Source organism: Bos indicus x Bos taurus, chromosome 5 (assembly GCF_003369695.1).
Source record: "Bos indicus x Bos taurus breed Angus x Brahman F1 hybrid chromosome 5, Bos_hybrid_MaternalHap_v2.0, whole genome shotgun sequence".
Classification (NCBI taxonomy): Eukaryota; Metazoa; Chordata; class Mammalia; order Artiodactyla; family Bovidae; genus Bos; species Bos indicus x Bos taurus.
The window spans coordinates 62,573,578-62,592,477 of NC_040080.1; the positions used below are offsets into that span (position 1 = coordinate 62,573,578).

The 18,900-nt window shown below is 38.9% G+C and overlaps 2 protein-coding genes across 2 annotated transcripts; both read left to right on the forward strand.

The window, feature by feature from the left end:
* Nucleotides 1-774: 774 nt before the first annotated feature.
* On the forward strand, nt 775-1,719 carry LOC113893518 (olfactory receptor 6C2-like). The gene has a single exon (XM_027543462.1). The coding sequence runs from the start codon at nt 775-777 to the stop codon at nt 1,717-1,719; it is 945 nt and encodes a 314-aa protein (XP_027399263.1).
* A 15,850-nt stretch (nt 1,720-17,569) lies between these two features.
* Nucleotides 17,570-18,496, forward strand: LOC113893734 (olfactory receptor 6C4). The gene has a single exon (XM_027543603.1). The coding sequence runs from the start codon at nt 17,570-17,572 to the stop codon at nt 18,494-18,496; it is 927 nt and encodes a 308-aa protein (XP_027399404.1).
* Nucleotides 18,497-18,900: the final 404 nt, after the last annotated feature.

Sequence of the window (18,900 nt, forward strand, 5' to 3'; positions counted from 1 at the left end):
ATATCTTATAAACCAGAGTAAGGAGTCTGACTTTTATTCCAAGGGTTCTAGAACTCCAGTGAGTGATTGTAAACAGAGAAATGGATCTTATGTAAGGTTTTGAAAATTACTCTGATTCTATCTTTCGAATAGACTTATGAGCGTACTTCTGTGTGGTTTAAAAGGGAAGAGAGCAGAGAGATGTGAGGCACCTTAGAGGAGAATGTGGATTATCATCACAAGCAAGGAAGCAGAGGCAGAGAGGAGAAAAAATTTAATTTCACAACCTTAACTGTAGTCACGCCTGTATCCTACATAGAACCAAGATGACAGCACAGCTTGAGGTTTTATTGTCAGGAAATTACAAACCATGTGTATTTTTATGACAGTGTTTTTCTGTTCATTAACACTGATAATAAAGCCTAGCTTCCTTTCCATTAGGTTGTTAACCAAATAATTCCTTTACTATTGAATTAATACTACACTGATATAGTAATAAGAATCTTTAAGTAGAGCCTTCTGACTAGTACCCAGTACAATGCTCAGCAGTGAGACTGCAGTAGCAATAATGACTAATTAACCGCTGCTCCATTAGTATTCTTTATTAACACGTAAATAAAATAGCATTCTTGATTCACAGGTAAATAAAATAAAACCTTGGCTTATGTAGCTAAGTTAACATTAGCGAGGAATTTCATGTCACCCCTCTGCTAACTCATGTAACAGTCTAGTTCTCTGATCTAATTTCTCTCTTTTTTTTTAACACACAGACACAACCACTGTCAGGAATCAGGGATGAAAAATTACACAGCAATAACAACGTTCATCCTTGTGGGACTAACCGATGACCCGAATCTAAAGATTCTGCTGTTCATCTTTTTGCTTCTAACCTACCTTTTGAGTGTTGCTGGGAACCTGATCATCATCACTCTCACTCTGGTAGATCCTCACCTCAAAACACCCATGTATTTTTTCCTCCGGAATTTCTCCATCTTGGAAGTGTCATTCACAACCGTCTGCATTCCCAGATTCCTCTACACAATGGCATCTGGGGACAACACTGTTACCTACAATGCATGTGCCACTCAATTATTTTTTGTTGTTATCCTGGCTGTGACTGAGTTTTTTATTCTGACGGCCATGTCCTATGACCGCTACGTGGCCATCTGCAAACCCCTGCATTACACAACCATCATGAACAACATGGTCTGCATTAAGTTCCTCATTGGCTGTTACATGATTGCTCTAATCATTGTCCTGCCACCATTTGGCATGGGCTTTGAGCTTGAGTTTTGTGACTCTAATGTCATAGATCACTTTGGCTGTGATGCTGCTCCCATCCTGAAGATTACTTGCTCAGACACAGAGTTCCTAGAGCGATTCGTCTTGGTCCTGGCTGCATTGACGCTCCTGTTCACCTTGGTGTGTGTAATCATGTCCTATACATACATCATCAGGACCATTCTCAGATTCCCTTCTGCACAGCAAAGGAAAAGGGCTTTTTCTACATGTTCTTCCCATATAATTGTGGTTTCTATCACTTATGGAACCTGCATCTTCATCTATATTAAACCACATGCAAAAGAAGGGGTAGCTATTAATAAAGTGGTGTCAGTTCTTACCACCTCTGTTGCACCAGTAATGAATCCTTTCATTTATACTCTGAGGAACAAACAAGTGGTACAAGCTTTCAAAGACATGATCAAAAGGGTTGCATCATATTTCAAAGGACTAAAATGATTACTGAGTACAAAAAAAAATTGTAAAAGTATTCCTTGGTATTCATTTATTTTTCTCTAATGGTATGTTAGCCATGGTTTTATACACCACAGCCTCATTCTGTTACACTTAGTACCTACCATTAATACATGTATTGATAATCCTTTTAGCTCAGCCTATCTCCAGGAATACATGGGGGAAATTCTCTGTAAATATTTATAAAAATATGTCTGTTACTTACAGAACCAAGAAATGTAAGCAATATCAATGTACTATTATATTGGTGCTCAGCTACTCCTCTTTTACTGACTGATATGCCCTAAGCTGAGTCCCAGATCTCCCAGGAGCAGCAGTGACAGTGGTTTCACTGGTGTATGAATATGTCTGAACTCATTGTATACATTAAATAATGTGAATTTCTGTGAAAATATGTACTTTGCACATATGTTAAATATGTGAATATCAATTATACCTCAATAAAGCTGTCTTCAAAAGGGAAAAGTATTTGTGAAGTCATATGCACAGATTTATTTCCTTCTAGGATACACTTTCTGTCAAGAATGTGCTTGTTTGCCACTTTGATATTGATGACTGTATCTCTAAGACAACATATTATGGTAATTAACTACACCTTAAGGCTTTTTTCTTAATAGATGATCAGACTCTAATCTTAAAAATGTGAAAAGAAAAATAATAAATCTTCTAGATGAAAACTAGAAGAATATTTCCATGATCTAGGGGTAAAGAATTTTTTTTATATGGGAGTATAGTTGATTAACAATCTTGTGCTAGATTCAGGTGTACAGAAAAGTGATTCAGTTATACATATGCTGTGGTTGTTGTTTTAGCTGCTTAGTCATGTCCGACTCTAATGGAGCGGGTTGCCATTTCCCTCGCCACCAGTTATACATACACATGTAACTATTTTTTTCTAATCTTTTCTAATTCTTTTCCCATTTAGGTTATTACAGAATATTGAACAGAGTTCCATGTGGCTAAGGATATTTTTTAAACTAAAAACAGAAAGCATTAACCATTGTTTTAAAAGCCTAAAAAAATAACTTTTTTAAAGTATGGTAAACTGAAATATTTTACAGTAAGGAAGGTTCCATTCATCAAGAAACATTAGAGAATGAAAGGCAGATATATGAGTCTAAAAGAGTATACAGGTAAATGTGGAAGTATGAATTTTCCCTGGATTTCTTATGGTTCCTGTAAAATGTTAATTCTTTTGGTTGGCACTTGGGAATGCTAATTGGCAGTTGGGAATGCCAGTTCCCAACTCTTCTCCTGCCTTAAAAATTAGGTCTACCTAATTTGGCTAGTTAATTGCTCTGATCCAAAAAGATAATAATAAATTTCTATCTCCCCTAGCAAGTCAAATGGTTACAGCCAAAGACTGTCTTTAGGTTAAACACCAAGGTTCCAGGAAGACTAGGATTGTTTCCCTAATTATTTTACACATCAAGGAAGAAGGAAACTCAGGAACTTGGCTGCCATATCTAAATTGTAAAAGCTAAGACCTGCATGGATCTATCTGACTCCTGGAGACATTTTATTTACCTATCAAATGGCTAAAGAGAAGACCCTTTCTGGAAGGGAGCAGACAACTGCCTCCTTTTCCTTTATAAGTGGAGAATTATTTCTCCTCATCTATTGCCTATGGGTTTCCCAGGTGGCACTAGTGGTAAAGAACCCACCTGCCAATGCCAGAGATATATGAGAAGCAAGTTTGATCCCTGGGTTGGGAAGATTCCCCAGCAGGAGGGCATGGCAACCCACTCCAGTATTCTTGCCTGGAAAATCCCATGGACAGAGGAGCCTGGCAGGCTACAGTCCATGGGGTCGCACAGAGTCAGACACGACTGAAGCGACTTAGCATGCATGCATTGCCTGTGGATTTAGAATTGCTCACACAGGATATCTGACTTGGCTGTCATCATGTCACCGCAGTGATTAGACTTAGGGTGAGGAGATCTAATATGCTTATTATTTATTTGTGTTAGTCGCTCAGTCACGTCTAACTCTTTGAGACCCCAAGGACTGTAGCCCACCAGGTTCCTCTGTCCTGTGGGCTAATAAAGGTTTACTAATAAAGGTTGAATCAGATGCACTTTCTTAAGATCAGAGGATTACATAGCTACTCACCAAATGTTGAAAATGTTAGTCATTCAGGCATGTCCCAACTCTTTGCGACCCCAGGGACTGTAGCCTGCCAGTCTCCTCTGTCCATGAGATTTCCCAGGCAAGAATACTGGAGTGACTTGCCATTTCCTTCTCCAGGGCATCTCCCCAACCCAGGGATCAAACTGGAGTCTTCTGCATTGCAGGGGGATTCTTTACTGTCTGAAACACTAGGAAAGCCCCATATTTATTTACTGAGAGGTAAATAAGCAGGTCAGAAGCAACAGTTAGAACTGGACATGGAACAACAGACTGGTTCCAAATAGGAAAAGGAGTACATCAAGGCTGTATGATGTCACCCTGCTTATTTAATTTATAGGCATAACACATCATGAGAAACGCTGGGCTGGATGAAGCACAAACTGGAACCAAGATTCCTGGGAGAAGTATCAATAACCTCAGATATGCAGATGACACCACCCTTATGGCAGAAAGTGAAGAAGAACTAAAGAGCCTCTTGATGAAAGTGAAAGAGGAGAGTGAAAAAGTTGGCTTAAAGCTCAAGATTCAGAAAACTAATATCATGGCATCTGGTCCCATCACTTCATGGCAAATAGATGGAGAAACAGTGGAAACAGTGGCTGACTTTATTTTTCTGGGCTCCAAAATCACTGGAGATGGTGATTGCAGCCATGAAATTAAAAGACGCTTACTCCTTGAAAGGAAAGTTATGACCAACTTAGACAGCATATTCAAAAGCAGAGACATTACTTTGCCAACAAAGATCTGTCTGGTCAAGGCTATGATTTTTCCAATAGTCATGTATGGATGTGAGAGTTGGACTATAAAGAAAGCTGAGTGCTGAAAAATTGATGCTTTTGAACTGTGGTATTGGAGATGACTCTTGAGAGTCTCTTGGACTGCAAGGAGATCCAACCAGTCCATCCTAAAGGAAATCAGTCCTGAATATTCATTGGAAGGACTGATGTTGAAGCTGAAACTCCAATACTTTGGCCACCTAATGCGAAGAGCTGACTCATTTGAAAAGACGTTGATGCTAGGAAAGATTGAAGGCAGGAAGAGAAGGGGACAACAGAGGATGAGATGGTTGGATGGCATCATCGACTCAATGGGCATGAGTTTGAGTAAACTCTGGGAGTTGGTGATGAACAGGGAGGCCTGGCATGCTGTGGTTCATGGGGTCACAAAGAGTCGGACAGAATGAGTGACTGAACTGAACTGAACTGAACTGACCTGAGAGGTAAATATGAAATCTGCCTCTGATCTAGAATACCTCGGTGTACATTCAAGAATAAAATTAATAGAAATAAATATTTAAAAATCAACAATAAATTAGTATTATATTCCATACTTTAGTTTCAATTTAAAGTTACTGTGTATAACATCAACATACAAAAATCAGTTGTGTTATCTATATGCCAAAAACAAACCAGTAGAAGATGAAACTAAAATAAGACATCATTTACAAGTCAAATAGTGGTGAATGAATATATGAAAGATTTATTGGAGAAAAAGATAACATTCTATTTGCAGACATTTTAAAGATTCAAATAAATGGCTGTACCGTACTTATGGCCTAGAAAACAAAACATCTTAAAGATACCAATTTTCACAAGTTTACTATAGGTATAATGCAATCTCAGTAAGGATTTCATAGATTTTTTTTTGTAATACTTGTATCATAGAGAGATATAAAAACATATAAATTATAATGAAACTAAATAAATGCTATTACAAAGAAATAAATGAGATGCATAAAAAATGATTTGAGACAACTTTGCTCTTGATATCATGATTTCTCACTTTTGAAACATTTGATTTCTCACTTTTGAGACATTTGAGAGGCAAAAATGGTGTATAACGAGAACAGAAGGAGGATATTAATTTAGAGTGAATGGTAGGAGCCCAGTAGTGAAGATATTTACTGCACATTTAAGAGTTAACTAAGTATTAGTGAGCCAAGAGAAATTATAAGAAAGTAATATATCAATTTTGCTTTATGAGGAATATAATAAAGCAGTGAATAAATTAACTTTTACATACAAGATGAGTGACAAGCAATTACTCAAGAATAGCATTCAAGCAAACAATAGTAAAAGTTTCATTATTGTCCATAAGATAGAGAGAACGGACACAATTACAATCTCAATCCAAGCAATGTAGTGGACAGAGATGAGAAAGTTTTCCAGCATGGAAGACTGCATGGTTGATAGAGCCATAAATCAAATGAAGGTTTCAAGAGGAAAACATTTGTCTGCTTAATACTCACAAGTTATATTTAATCAAGTTTGTTTTGAAACACAGATGAAAAAATAAATGTATGAGAAGTATTTGTTTATCAGTGTGCCAATGGACTCAGCTTTAGGACATGTGGAATGTAAGATTAATTTAAAGGTAAATTTGAGCAAGCTATCCAAGGAACAAGTGAGGTTTGGACATAAATGTCTGGCTTTTATCTCAGAGTGATTGAAGAGCACAGACTTAGGAAACAGTCTGAAAAATAGTTTCTAATCAAGGATATTATGAAATAAAGTCTGCCAATAGTAGCCATCAGAGAGATGAAAGAGGAGGAAGAGGAAGGAGACAGTGGAAAGAGAAAGAAGGGAAGGAGAAAGGAAAGAAGGGAGAAAGGAAATAAAGAGATATTATAGAAAAGGAAGTAAAACGTCCCCCTGGAAGTCAGAAATTATAGGTTTAAAAATTGTCAGAAGTGGAAGCAAAACAGTTGAATTGGCAGTGTTAAAAAGGTTCACTATACTTTCAAAGTTTTAGAAGTGAAGTTCAAAATTATTTCAATCTAGTAATGCCAGACAACTAGAGGTCATGTAGAGAAGGAAAAGACTGTCATACCTAATTTAAAAAGAAATTAAAGTTTTAGACATGCAAGGTAGACACTGAAGGAAATAATGAGAGCAAGAAAAATCTTGAATCTACTTGCCTGGCAAGTGGAAGCATTCCACTGTGCCTCTTTTCATGATAATAATCCACCATCTGTGCTGTTTGATATTTTCCTTAGAATTAGTGTCTTATTTCTTCTGAAAAGCTTCCTCGGTTGTGTTTTTTTAATTTATTTCTAATTGGAGGATAGTTCATTTCTGCTGTACAACAACATTAACCAGCCATAACTATACATATGTCCCCTGCCTCTTGAATCTTCCTCCCCTCCACCCCCATCCCACCCTTCTAGGTTGTCACCTAGCACTGGGTACAGATCCCTATGTTATACATCAATTGTATTTTAAATGCAAAGGTGGAAGACATTGAACATTTTAAAGAAATTAGCTTCATCACTCAGTCATGTCCAATTCTTTTGAACCCCATGGATTGTAGCCGGCCAGGCTCCTCTGTCTATGGAATTTTCCAGGCAGGAATACTGGAGTGGGTTGTCATTTCCTTCTTCAATAAATACAAGTGACACCACACAATTACATCATTTTCTTGAACAGCTTTTTTAATTGTCTCAGATCAAATCAGATCAGATCAGTCGCTCAGTCGTGTCCGGTTCTTTGCGACCCCATGAATCGCAGCACGCCAGGCCTCCCTGTACATCACCAGCTCCCGGAGTTCACCCAGACTCATGCCCATCGAGTCAGTGATGCCATCCAGCCATCCAGCCATCTCATCCTCTGTCGTCCCCTTCTCCTCCTGCCCCCAATCCCTCCCAGCATCAGAGTCTTTTCCAATGAGTCAACTCTTCGCATGAGGTGGCCAAAGTACTGGAGTTTCAGCTTTAGCATCATTCCTTCCAAAGAAATCCCAGGGCTGATCTCCTTCAGAATGGACTGGTTGGATCTCCTTGCAGTCGAAGGGACTCTCAACTGTCTTCTCCAACACCACAGTTCAAAAGCACCAATTCTTCAGCACTCAGCCTTCTTCACAGTACAACTCTCACATTCATACATGACCACAGGAAAAACCATAGCCTTGACTAGACGAACCTTTGTTGGTAAAGTAATGTCTCTGCTTTTGAATATGCTATCCAAGTTGGTCATAACTTTCCTTCCAAGGAGTAAGCATCTTTTAATTTCATGGCTGCAGTCACCATCTGCAGTGATTTTGGAGCCCCAAAAAATAAAGTCTGACACTGTTTCCACCGTTTCCCATCTATTTCCCAAGAAGTGATGGGACCAGATGCCATGATCTTCATTTTCTGAATGTTGAGCTTTAAGCCAACTTTTTCACTCTCCTCTTTCATTTTCATCAAGAGACTTTTTAGTTCCTCTTCACTTTCTGCCATAAGGGTGGTGTCATCTGCATATCTGAGGTTATTGATATTTCTCCCAGCAATCTTGATTCCAGCTTGTGCTTCTTCCAGTCCAGCGTTTCTCATGATGTACTCTGTATATAAGTTAAATAAGCAGGGTGACAATATACAGCCTTGACGAACTCCTTTTCCTATTTGGAACCAGTTTGTTGTTCCATGTCCAGTTCTAACTGTTGCTTCCTGACCTACATACAAAATCTCAAGAGGCAGATCAGGTGGTCTGGTATTCCTATCTCTTTCAGAATTTCCCACAGTTTATTGTGATCCACACAGTCAAAGGCTTTGGCATAGTCAATAAAGCAGAAATAGACGTTTTTCTGGAACTCTCTTGCCTTCTTGATGATCCAGCAAATGTCGGCAATTTGATCTCTGGTTTCTCTGCCTTTTCTAAAACCAGCTTGAACATCAGGAAGTTCACGGTTCACATATTGCTGAAGCCTGGCTTGGAGAATTTTGAGCATTACTTTACTAGCGTGTGAGATGAGTGCAATTGTGCGGTAGTTTGAGCATTCTTTGGCATTGCCTTTCTGTGGGATTGGAATGAAAACTGACCTTTTCCAGTCCTGTGGCCCCTGCTGAGTTTTCCAGATTTGCTGGCATATTGAGTGCAGCACTTTCACAGCATCGTCTTTCAGGATTTGAAATAGCTCAACTGGAATTCCATCACCTCCACTAGCTTTGTTCGTAGTGATGCTTTCTAAGGCCCACTTGACTTCACATTCCAGGATGTCTGGCTCTAGGTCAGTGATCACACCATTGTGATTATCTGAGTCGTGAAGCTCTTTTTTGTACAGTTCTTCTGTGTATTCTTGCCATCTCTTCTTAATATCTTCTACTTCTGCTAGGTCCATACCATTTCTGTCCTTTATCGAGCCCATCTTTGCATGAAATATTCCCTTGGTATCTCTAACTTTCTTGAAGAGATATCTAGTCTTTCCCATTCTGTGTTTTCCTCTATTTCTTTGCATTGATCGCTGAAGAAGGCTTTCTTATTTCTTCTTGCTATTCTTTGGATAGCAATACCCAGCTATGGATGTGACTGGTGATAAAAGCAAGGTCTGATGCTGTAAAGAGCAATATTACATAGGAACCTGGAATGTCAGGTCCATGAATCAAGGCAAATTGGAAGGGGTCAAACAAGAGATGGCAAGAGTGACTGTCGACATTCTAGGAATCAGTGAACTAAAATGGACTGGAATGGGTGAATTTAACTCAGATGACCATTATATCTACTACTGCAGGCAGGAATCCCTCAGAAGAAATGGAGTAGCCATCATGGTCAACAAAAGAGTCTGAAATGCAGTACTTGGATGCAATCTCAACAACGACAGAATGATCTCTGTTCATTTCCAAGGCAAACCATTCGATATCACAGTAATCCAAGTCTATGCCCCAACCAGTAATGCTGAAGAAGCTGAAGTTGAACTCTTCTATGAAGACCTACAAGACCTTTTAGAACTAACACCCAAAAAAGATGTCCTTTTCATTATAGGGGACTGGAATGCAAAAGTAGGAAGTCAAGAAACACCTGGGGTAACAGGCAAAATTGGCCTTGGAATACGGAATGAAGCAGGGCAAAGACTAATAGAATTTTGCCAAGAAAATGCACTGGTCATAACAAACACCTTCTTCCAACAACACAAGAGAAGACTCTATACATGGACATCACCAGATCGTCAACACCGAAATCAGATTGATTATATTCTTTGCAGCCAAAGATGGAGCTCTATACAGTCAGCAAAAACAAGACCAGGAGCTGACTGTGACTCAGATCATGAACTCCTTATTGCCAAATTCAGACTTAAATTGAAGAAAGTAGGGAAAACCACTAGACCATTCAGATATGTCCTAAATCAAATCCCTTTATGATTATACAGTGGAAGTGAGAAATAGATTTAAGGGCCTAGATCTGATAGGTAGAGTGCCTGATGAACTATGGATCGAGGTTCATGACATTGTTCAGGAGACAGGGATCAAGACCATCCCTATGGAAAAGAAATGCAAAAAAGCAAAATGGCTGTCTGGGGAGGCCTTACAAGTAGCTGTGAAAAGAAGAGAAGCAAAAAGCAAAGGAGCAAAGAAAGATATAAGCATCTGAACGCAGAGTTCCAAAGAATAGCAAGAAGAGATAAGAAAGCCTTCTTCAGCGATCAATGCAAAGCACACCCCCAGGAGGTAGCAAATCAGCAAGGGTCCCCAGTACATGATCACCAGCATGTGAGTATTAGAACAAGGATAATTTTCTTCTCAGCAGGTTTTAGAGAACTGAGAGCTAAATAGTGAACAGCAGTATACAGATTTTGAGAGCTGGCAGCAGCAACAAGTCGGGACAAGATGCAATGGACCACAGGATAGCCACCATGCTGAAGCAGGGGCAGAATCTGAAGTCTCAAGGACTGTGGTCACCATCAGTTTAGACTCTGATGACCTAAATGGCTTCAACATTTAGGCTAACAAATTAGGGAAAGGTACTCAATTTGTGCTGAATATCAGAAAGACCATTCTTATCATCAGTAGAACAACAACAGTGTTGGGCAACATTGTTCTGGGTCAGGCTCCCTTGAGATCATTCATTAATTCATGCATTTTCTAGCATAGTCTCTTGACAAACTACCAAGAAGAGCTTTAGTTCATTTTAGTAAAAGTATAAGAAGAGCCTCATTGAGGTCTGGTATTGTGGCTTCAATGGTAGCATGTCTGGAAGAAGAGGGGAATACTATTTCCAAGTGTCTACCATGATCCAAGAATAGTAACTAACAGCAGAGGGAGTCAGTGGCCTCATAAATCTATTTGCCACTGGCTAAGGGCCATCCCCCAGGGGGATAATCTTCTTCCATTATATAGGCAGGGGCACGTTTTCCCTCATAAGATACATGGGTTAGTCACTGTGTCATCTTATGTTCCCACTGGAAAAGGGAAGTCCCTTTAATTCTTCTCAGGCCTTGAAAGCAGAGGCCATACTATGGACTGGCATTTCATGGGCCCACCAGGAAGACAATAGTGGCATCTGATCTGAGACTGTACCAGTGTGTTTCAGAAATCCAAGCTAATTTTATCAGCCTGTGTATTGTAATGAGGATTGAATTTTAGTATGTGACCTTGATTTGCATTTTGGGTATCTGTGATGCAAGAAATTACACAATGGAGTATTACTCAGCCATTAAAAAGAATACATTTGAATCAGTTCTAATGAGGTGGATGAAATGAGAGCCTATTATACAGAGTGAAGTAAGCCAGAAGGAAAAACACCAATACAGTATACTAACGCATATATATGGAATTTAGAAAGATGATAACAATAACCCTGTGTACGAGACAGCAAAAGTGACGCTGATGTATGGAACAGTCTTATGGACTCTGTGGGAGAGGGAGAGGGTGGGAAGATTTGGGAGAATGGCATTGAAACATGTAAAATATCATGTATGAAACGAGATGCCAGTCCAGGTTCAATGCACGATACTGGATGCTTGGGGCTAGTGCACTGGGACGACCCAGAGGGATGGTATGGGGAGGGAGGAGGGTTCAGGATGGGGAGCACATGTATACCTGTGATGGATTCATTTTGATATTTGGCAAAACTAATACAATTATGTAAAGTTTAAAAATAAAATAAAATTAAAATTACAAAAAAAAAAGAAATTCCTGGGGTTCTTTACCCCAAAAGAGAGTGTGAAACAACTTCGATAAGGGATTGTTGTTGCTGCCATTAGCCAGACCATGTGACCACATGGTCAGCAACAGACCAAGAGTCTATGAAAATGTGAAGGGGCCAATTGTTGGCCATCACATCTTCCAATATTAAAATGACTGTGCTGTGGTGCACTGGGATGACCCAGAGGGGATGGGATGAGGAGGGAGGTGGGAGAGGGTTTCAAGATGGGGAATACATGTACACCCATGGCTGATTCATGACAGTGTATGGCAAAAACCACTACAATATTGTAAAGTAATTAGCCTCCAATTAAAATAAATAAAAAATAAAATGACTGTGCTGTCCCCTGGGTCCCACCTTTGATTAGGGATGTCCCAGTGCAGAAGATTTTCAGTGGGCTTCATCCTGTGTGATGTTGGTGCTGAATCTATAAAGTATACAAATTTCACTTTCTGATCACTCAGTTAATCCCAAGAGGCTCCCCAAATGACCAATGGATATGGGGGAGGGGTGACCTCTTCAGGCACCACTGCATCTAGCAAAGGATTGAGGACATGGAAATCATTTCCTCCTGTGGTGAGATTTGCCAGAAGGCCCGGGTTTGGCTCTCTAAGTAGCATTTTCATTTGAATAATGAGGCCTCTGTGGCCATGCCAAGTTTGTGGGGTGGTGCCTCAAAGACCCAAGGCATAATGAACAACTGGGTGCAGAGTCAAAGGTTCAGGATTTGTAAAAGCACTTATTCCAAGAAAGATCCACTATACAGCCAACAGTTGCCATCCTAAGGTTGTGAAATGTGCAGCCAGAGAAGGCAGTTTTTTGTAGCAGAAACCCATGAACAATGATTGATTCAGGGACTCCAAAATGAACAAGATAAGGTAGCCAAAGCCTCTCCAGTGAAGAAGTTTGGGGGGTTGGGGTGGTTGAATGACACTGATAGAAGTGCCTGTTTTATTGCAATTTAGAGCTTTTTGGTTTGGGGTGGCAAGCCATTCAGAGCAAGCCAACTTATATTCAGCCACTATGAAAAACAGTATAGAGTTTCCTCAAAATTTTAAAAATAAAAAAAATCATATGATCTATCAATTCCACTTCTAGGTATTTATTTGAAGAAAATGAAAACACTAACTTGAAAAGGTGCCTGTGCCCCCACATTCATTGAAGCATTATTTACAATAGCCAAGATATGGAAACAACCTAAGCATCCTCTAACAGATGAATGAATTAAGAAAATACGATATATACAACTATTTAGCCATAAAAAAGAAGAAAATCTTGTCATTTGCAACAACATAGAGAGACCATAAGGCCATTATGCTAAGTGGAATATATCATACAGAGAAAAACAAATAATGCTTGATCTCACTTACATGTGTTCGCTGCAGCACTGTTTACAATAGCCAAGATATGAAAGCAAACTAAATGCCCATCAACAGAATGAATAAAGAAGATGTGGTGTATATAGATAGAAACAATGGAATATTACTCAGCCATTAAAAAGAATGAAATTATGCCACTTGCAGTAATATGGATGGATCTAGAGATTATCATACTAATTTAAGTAAGACAAGCAGAGAAAGACAAATATCATATGATATTCCTTACGTACGGAATCTAAAAATAAAATACAAATGAACATACTTTAAAAAACAGAAATAGAGTCACAGATATAGAAAACAAACTTACGGTTACCAGGTGGGATAAGGGGGAGAGTGATAAATTGGGAGACTGGGATTAATATGTACACACTACTACTATATATAATATAGATAACTAGGACTTACTATATAGCACAGGGAACTCTGTTTAATGTCATGTTTCAGCCTGGATGGAAGGGGAGTTTGGGGGAGAATGGATACATGTGTATATATGTGTATATATACATATACATATATGTACATATATATACATGTGTGTGTGTGTGTGTGTGTGTGTGTGTATGTAGCTAAGTCCCTTTGCCTTGGTCTACCTGAAACTATCACATTAACTGGATATACTCTAACACAAAACAAAACATTTAATAAAAAGTAAAATAGATGACTATTAAGGACTTACTGTATAGCCCAGGGAACCCTACTCAATACTTTGTAATGACCTATATGGGAAAAGAATCTAAATAAGAGCAGATATGTGTTTGTATAACTGAGCCAATTTGCTGTACACCTGAAACTAATAGCACTGTAAATCAACTATTCTCTAATAAAAATTTTTGTAAATCAATAAATAAAATTAAACTCATAGATACAGAGAACCGACAGGTGATTGCCAAAGGTGGGGGATGGAGCTGGTATAAATGAGTAAAGAGAGCCAAAATCTACAAACTTCCAGTTATAAAATAAATTAGTTATGGAGATGTACTATATAGTTATTGGCACTGTATTGTATATTTGAAAGTTGCTAGGAGAGTCTATCTTAAAAAGCTTTTATCACAAGAAAAAAAAATTCTATAACTATGTACATGACAGATATTAATTAGGCTTATTGTGGTGATTATTTTGTAATATATATATATAAATATCTACTCATTATCTTGTATGAATGCAATGTTGTATTCAATTATGCTAATTCTAAAATTAATTAATTAATTTTTAAAGCTAAACAAAGTGAGTCTATTTGCAAGAAGCAGCATAATGGACTGAAATCAAATTCCTAAATGAGGAGCATGTTGCTTCTGAGAACCAATTAAGCATATAAATACTGAGATTCCTTTAAAATAGCAAATGCTGATAAAACTGGAGAATTGGGTCCTTAATACATCAGGTATAAACCATTCCTGGGCTGAGGAGTATTGTTCAGAAATTTTAGTGCAGTAGCGGGGCCTTGAATTTTATACGATGCAGTGGACCAATTCTGATCAGAAAGTTCTATGAAAAATTTTGTTTAGCCCATGTGAAAGCATTGTTTGAATTTCCTTGCAGAAGGATGTTATCAATATGATGTCACAGCTGTATTCCTGGAATAAGTTGGGTGTGGTTAAGATCTTGCCTGCAGAGTTATGTGCAATAGGCAAGGTTGTTGGAATATCTCACAGGGAGGCAAGTGAAAACATACTATTCCTTCAGAAGGTGAAGACAAATAGTTTCTGAGAGCCTGTAGAACTCTAGAATGTATACATAAAATCAAATCTTCCATAGAAAAATATTTTCCAGGTGCTGATTGGATGGAGTATTAATTTCAGAAATAATAAGTATGCAGATCTTAATGGAGGATATCATGGCATTAAAGTTGTTGTTGTTGTTGTTTAGTTGCTAATTCGTATCCAACTCTTTTGAGACCCCATGGACATAGCCCACCAGACTCCTCTGTCCATCGGATTTCCCAGACAAGAATACTGGACTGGTTTGCCATTTCTTTCTCCAGGGGATCTTCCCAACCCAAGGATCGAACCCATATCTCCTGCATTGGCAGATGGGTTCTTTACCACTGAGCCACCAGGGAAGCCCCAAGGTTATGATAATCCACTGTGAAGTGACACTCATTTATATCAAGTCTGAGCACTGGCCAACTAGTTTATTAAAGGGAAAAATAATGGGAATAATGACTCGGGCAGGCGCACCAATCCCCTGGGTTCTCACTCCATCATTCTCAACATCACAAACCTCATGATTGTGGCAGATTCTTTCATGACACCCTTATGGTCTCTCAGGAACTTCTCTCCTCAGCCACATGTTTACAACTTGTTCTCCAAGCTGTCAACTGAGGTTTATTTGCACCTTTTATACTTGGGTCCACAGGGCATCTTTAACTTCTTTAAGAAATTGATCCCCATGTGCCTGCTCTAAAAAGAGCAAATAAAGTCCATGTCACTCTAATGAACACAGAAACTGCAAAGAAGCCCACCCATATCCTGCCTTCTAAGGACTCTGCAATAATCTTTCTTAGAACAGAAACATTTTCAGCTTATTAAAGTCCTCTTTTTTAATTCTATTATTGCCAGGAGAAGGGGGTGATTATTTGCTCTTTTTTTTAGTATACATGTGAAGGACTCTATGTCTCAGAAACTGTGATTTGATTCTGATTCAGATTCAAAGAATGGAAGTAATACACTTCCTTCCCAGTTAAGCTCTAAAAACTTGGGTACTTCCATTGAAAGAATAATTGAATGTGGATGGGAAGCCAATTTTAAAAAATACTAAATTTTATACAACTCAGAGACTCACATGGCACATCTCACCTTTGATTTACCTCTTGGGGACAACAAGGTAAACAGCCCACTACAGTCAATCAGATCAATGAGGGTGAGAATACTGAATGTTTTAAAGTGAATGATGCTATTATTCTATAAATATGGATCGATTAAATCCTCCAACTGTGAAAATCTGGATGAAAATGAAGCATTTGCCAAAGACCACAGGTTAGTACAGACAAGGAAGGCAGGGTTGTAGCAGGATATAGGTCAATACCTCCAAAAGCTATATGGAATAATGGAGAGGTTGACAAAAATGATTGTGAGGGTCTAATTTTCCTTACTCTTACACGTGTGAATTAGAGTGGTATTTTACCTTGTTTCTGCTTCTTAATCAGAAAAACCTAAAGAGGCACACAGGATACCACCAGTAAAATTTGCTTCCTTGGGGATTACCAATTTATGTACAAGGACTCATTGTCAGAAACATGAGTGTTCCTCTTCCTGGGTTCTGTATGCCAAGAAAATTTGAAGCATGATAAATTGATCATCCTTGGTTTGCCACTGAGGACTCTTTGAGGCTTTGAGCAAAATCTACTCTGAGATGCTGCCTGTGGATCTCTCAAGACTTCTATTCTCAGAAATATAGTCCAAATCAGTGTATAGGAGACTTTGAAAATGGCAGAGAAATAAAAGTAAATGCTAATGAATATGATTTATTAATGCCTTAAACTTGCTCATGTAGTCAAAATAAAATGATAGAATATTGAACTAAAGGTCTTTAAGTCCTAAAGCACTGTTACAAATTCACCCTACAAAAGAATTGGTGTGTGCATGCTTAATCATGACCAACTCTTTGTGACCCCATGTACTGTAGCCCACCAGGCTCCTCTGTCCATGGAATTTTCTGGCAAAAATACTGGAGTGGGTTGCCATTTTCTACTCCAGGGGAATCTTCCCAAACCAGGAGTCAAACCCGTATCTCTTGTGTATCTTGCAATGAGCAGGCAGATTCTTTACCAAATGTGCCACCTGGGAAGGGGGAAGGGTCTAGAAATATCAGTTATGCATCAAGATCCTCAGAATTATCTACTTGGGGAAATTTCTATTGGTTGCTGGAACAAGGGAAGTCAGAGATTTATATAGTAATGGAGATGAGGATCTATGGCAGGTATCCATCTAAACATTAAATAGTACAAGGAGGGGGAATATTACAGGGAAGGGGAAATAGTATAGGGAAAGCACCAGAGGGGAGAGGGAAGCACAGAAAATAGAATCAGACAGAGATATTTCTACCAAGTGCCCAGAAGTATGAGATTAACAGAGTCAGAGAAATATGACTTCAATATGGAGAACTTGTAAACATTTTGGAAGGAAAAGATGGGTACAAAAATTTATTCTTCTGGAAAAAATTAAGTAATTATTCTGTAATAATTCTCTTATGTGTGCAGGAATAGATCAACTTGAGGAATTACAAAGACTTTAGGAATAAGGTCATACATGAGCAACAGGGGGGCTCCCATGGAACAAGTCTAGTCCAATGGACACTGGTTTGGCCCAACTGGATGGAGAGTTATATATGATTTGATTCTGTTGATTACAATGAGCTTTATGTCCCCAGCCCCAAAAAACTTTAGTTTTCATCATTTTCACCTATTCCCTTTAGATCTACTGAAGGTCAACAATGAAAAACCGAACATTTACTGAGTTTATTTTGTTGGGCCTCACAAATCAACCTGAGGTCCAGGCACTGATATTCATCTTTCTGTTTCTCACCTACATGCTAAGTGTCCTAGGAAATCTGACTATCATCATTCTCACTCTAGTAGATTCTCACCTCCAAACCCCCATGTATTTCTTCCTCCGGAATTTCTCCTTCTTAGAAGTTTCCTTCACATCCATTTTTATTCCCAGATTTCTGACCAGCATGACAACAGGAAATAAAGCCATCAGCTTTGCTGGATGCTTGATTCAATATTTTTTTGCTATATTTCTTGGGGCAACAGAGTTTTACCTCCTGGCTTCTATGTCCTATGACCGCTATGTGGCCATCTGCAAACCCCTGCACTACCTGACCATCATGAACAGCAGAGTCTGCATACAACTTGTGTTCTGCTCCTGGCTAGGGGGATTCCTGGCTATCTTTCCCCCAATCATCTTAATGAGCCAGGTGGATTTCTGTGCCTCCAATGTTCTGAATCACTATTACTGTGACTATGGGCCCCTCCTGGAGCTCGCCTGCTCAGACACAAGCCTCTTAGAACTGATGGTCATCTCCTTGGCAGTTGTGACTTTGGTGGTTACTCTGGTGCTGGTGACACTTTCTTATACATATATTATCAGGACCATTCTGAGGATTCCTTCTGCTCAGCAAAGGGCAAAGGCTTTTTCCACTTGTTCCTCCCACATGATTGTCATCTCGTTCTCTTATGGCAGCTGCATGTTTATGTACATTAATCCTTCTGCAAAAGAAGAAGGTGCTTTCAACAAAGGAATAGCCGTGCTCATTACTTCAATTACTCCCTTGTTAAATCCCTTCATTTACACTCTAAGAAATCAGCAAGTGAAACAAGCCTTCAAGGACTCCATCAAAAAGATTGTAAAGCTTTAACAAAACAAAATACACTTCAAGGAAAGATATACTTCATTTAGTAAATAGGTATTGAGTGTCTACCATAATTCAAGTGCTGACCTGGCACTTAAGGATAAAAATATGAAAGGCATATGTCTTGATTTCAGGGAATCTATGGTGTAATGTGATAGAAATGTATATAAACTGTAAATTGTCAAGTTTGCAGTTTACTTATAAGTCATAAGCTTGTGTGCGTGCGTGTGCGCTAAGTTGCTTCAATCATGTCTGACTCTTTGTGACAGTATGGACTATAGCTTGACAGGCTTCTCTTTCTGTGCCATTCTCCAGGCAAGAATACTGGAGTGGGTTGTCATGCCCTCCTCCACGGGGTCCTCCCCACTTAGGAATTGAACCAGCATCTCTTATGTCTCCTGCATTACCAT

Excerpts from the sequence above, each read along its gene's own strand:
- LOC113893518 (XM_027543462.1), top strand. The coding sequence starts at position 775 with ATGAAAAATTACACAGCAATAACAACGTTCATCCTTGTGGGACTAACC.
- LOC113893734 (XM_027543603.1), top strand. The coding sequence starts at position 17,570 with ATGAAAAACCGAACATTTACTGAGTTTATTTTGTTGGGCCTCACAAAT.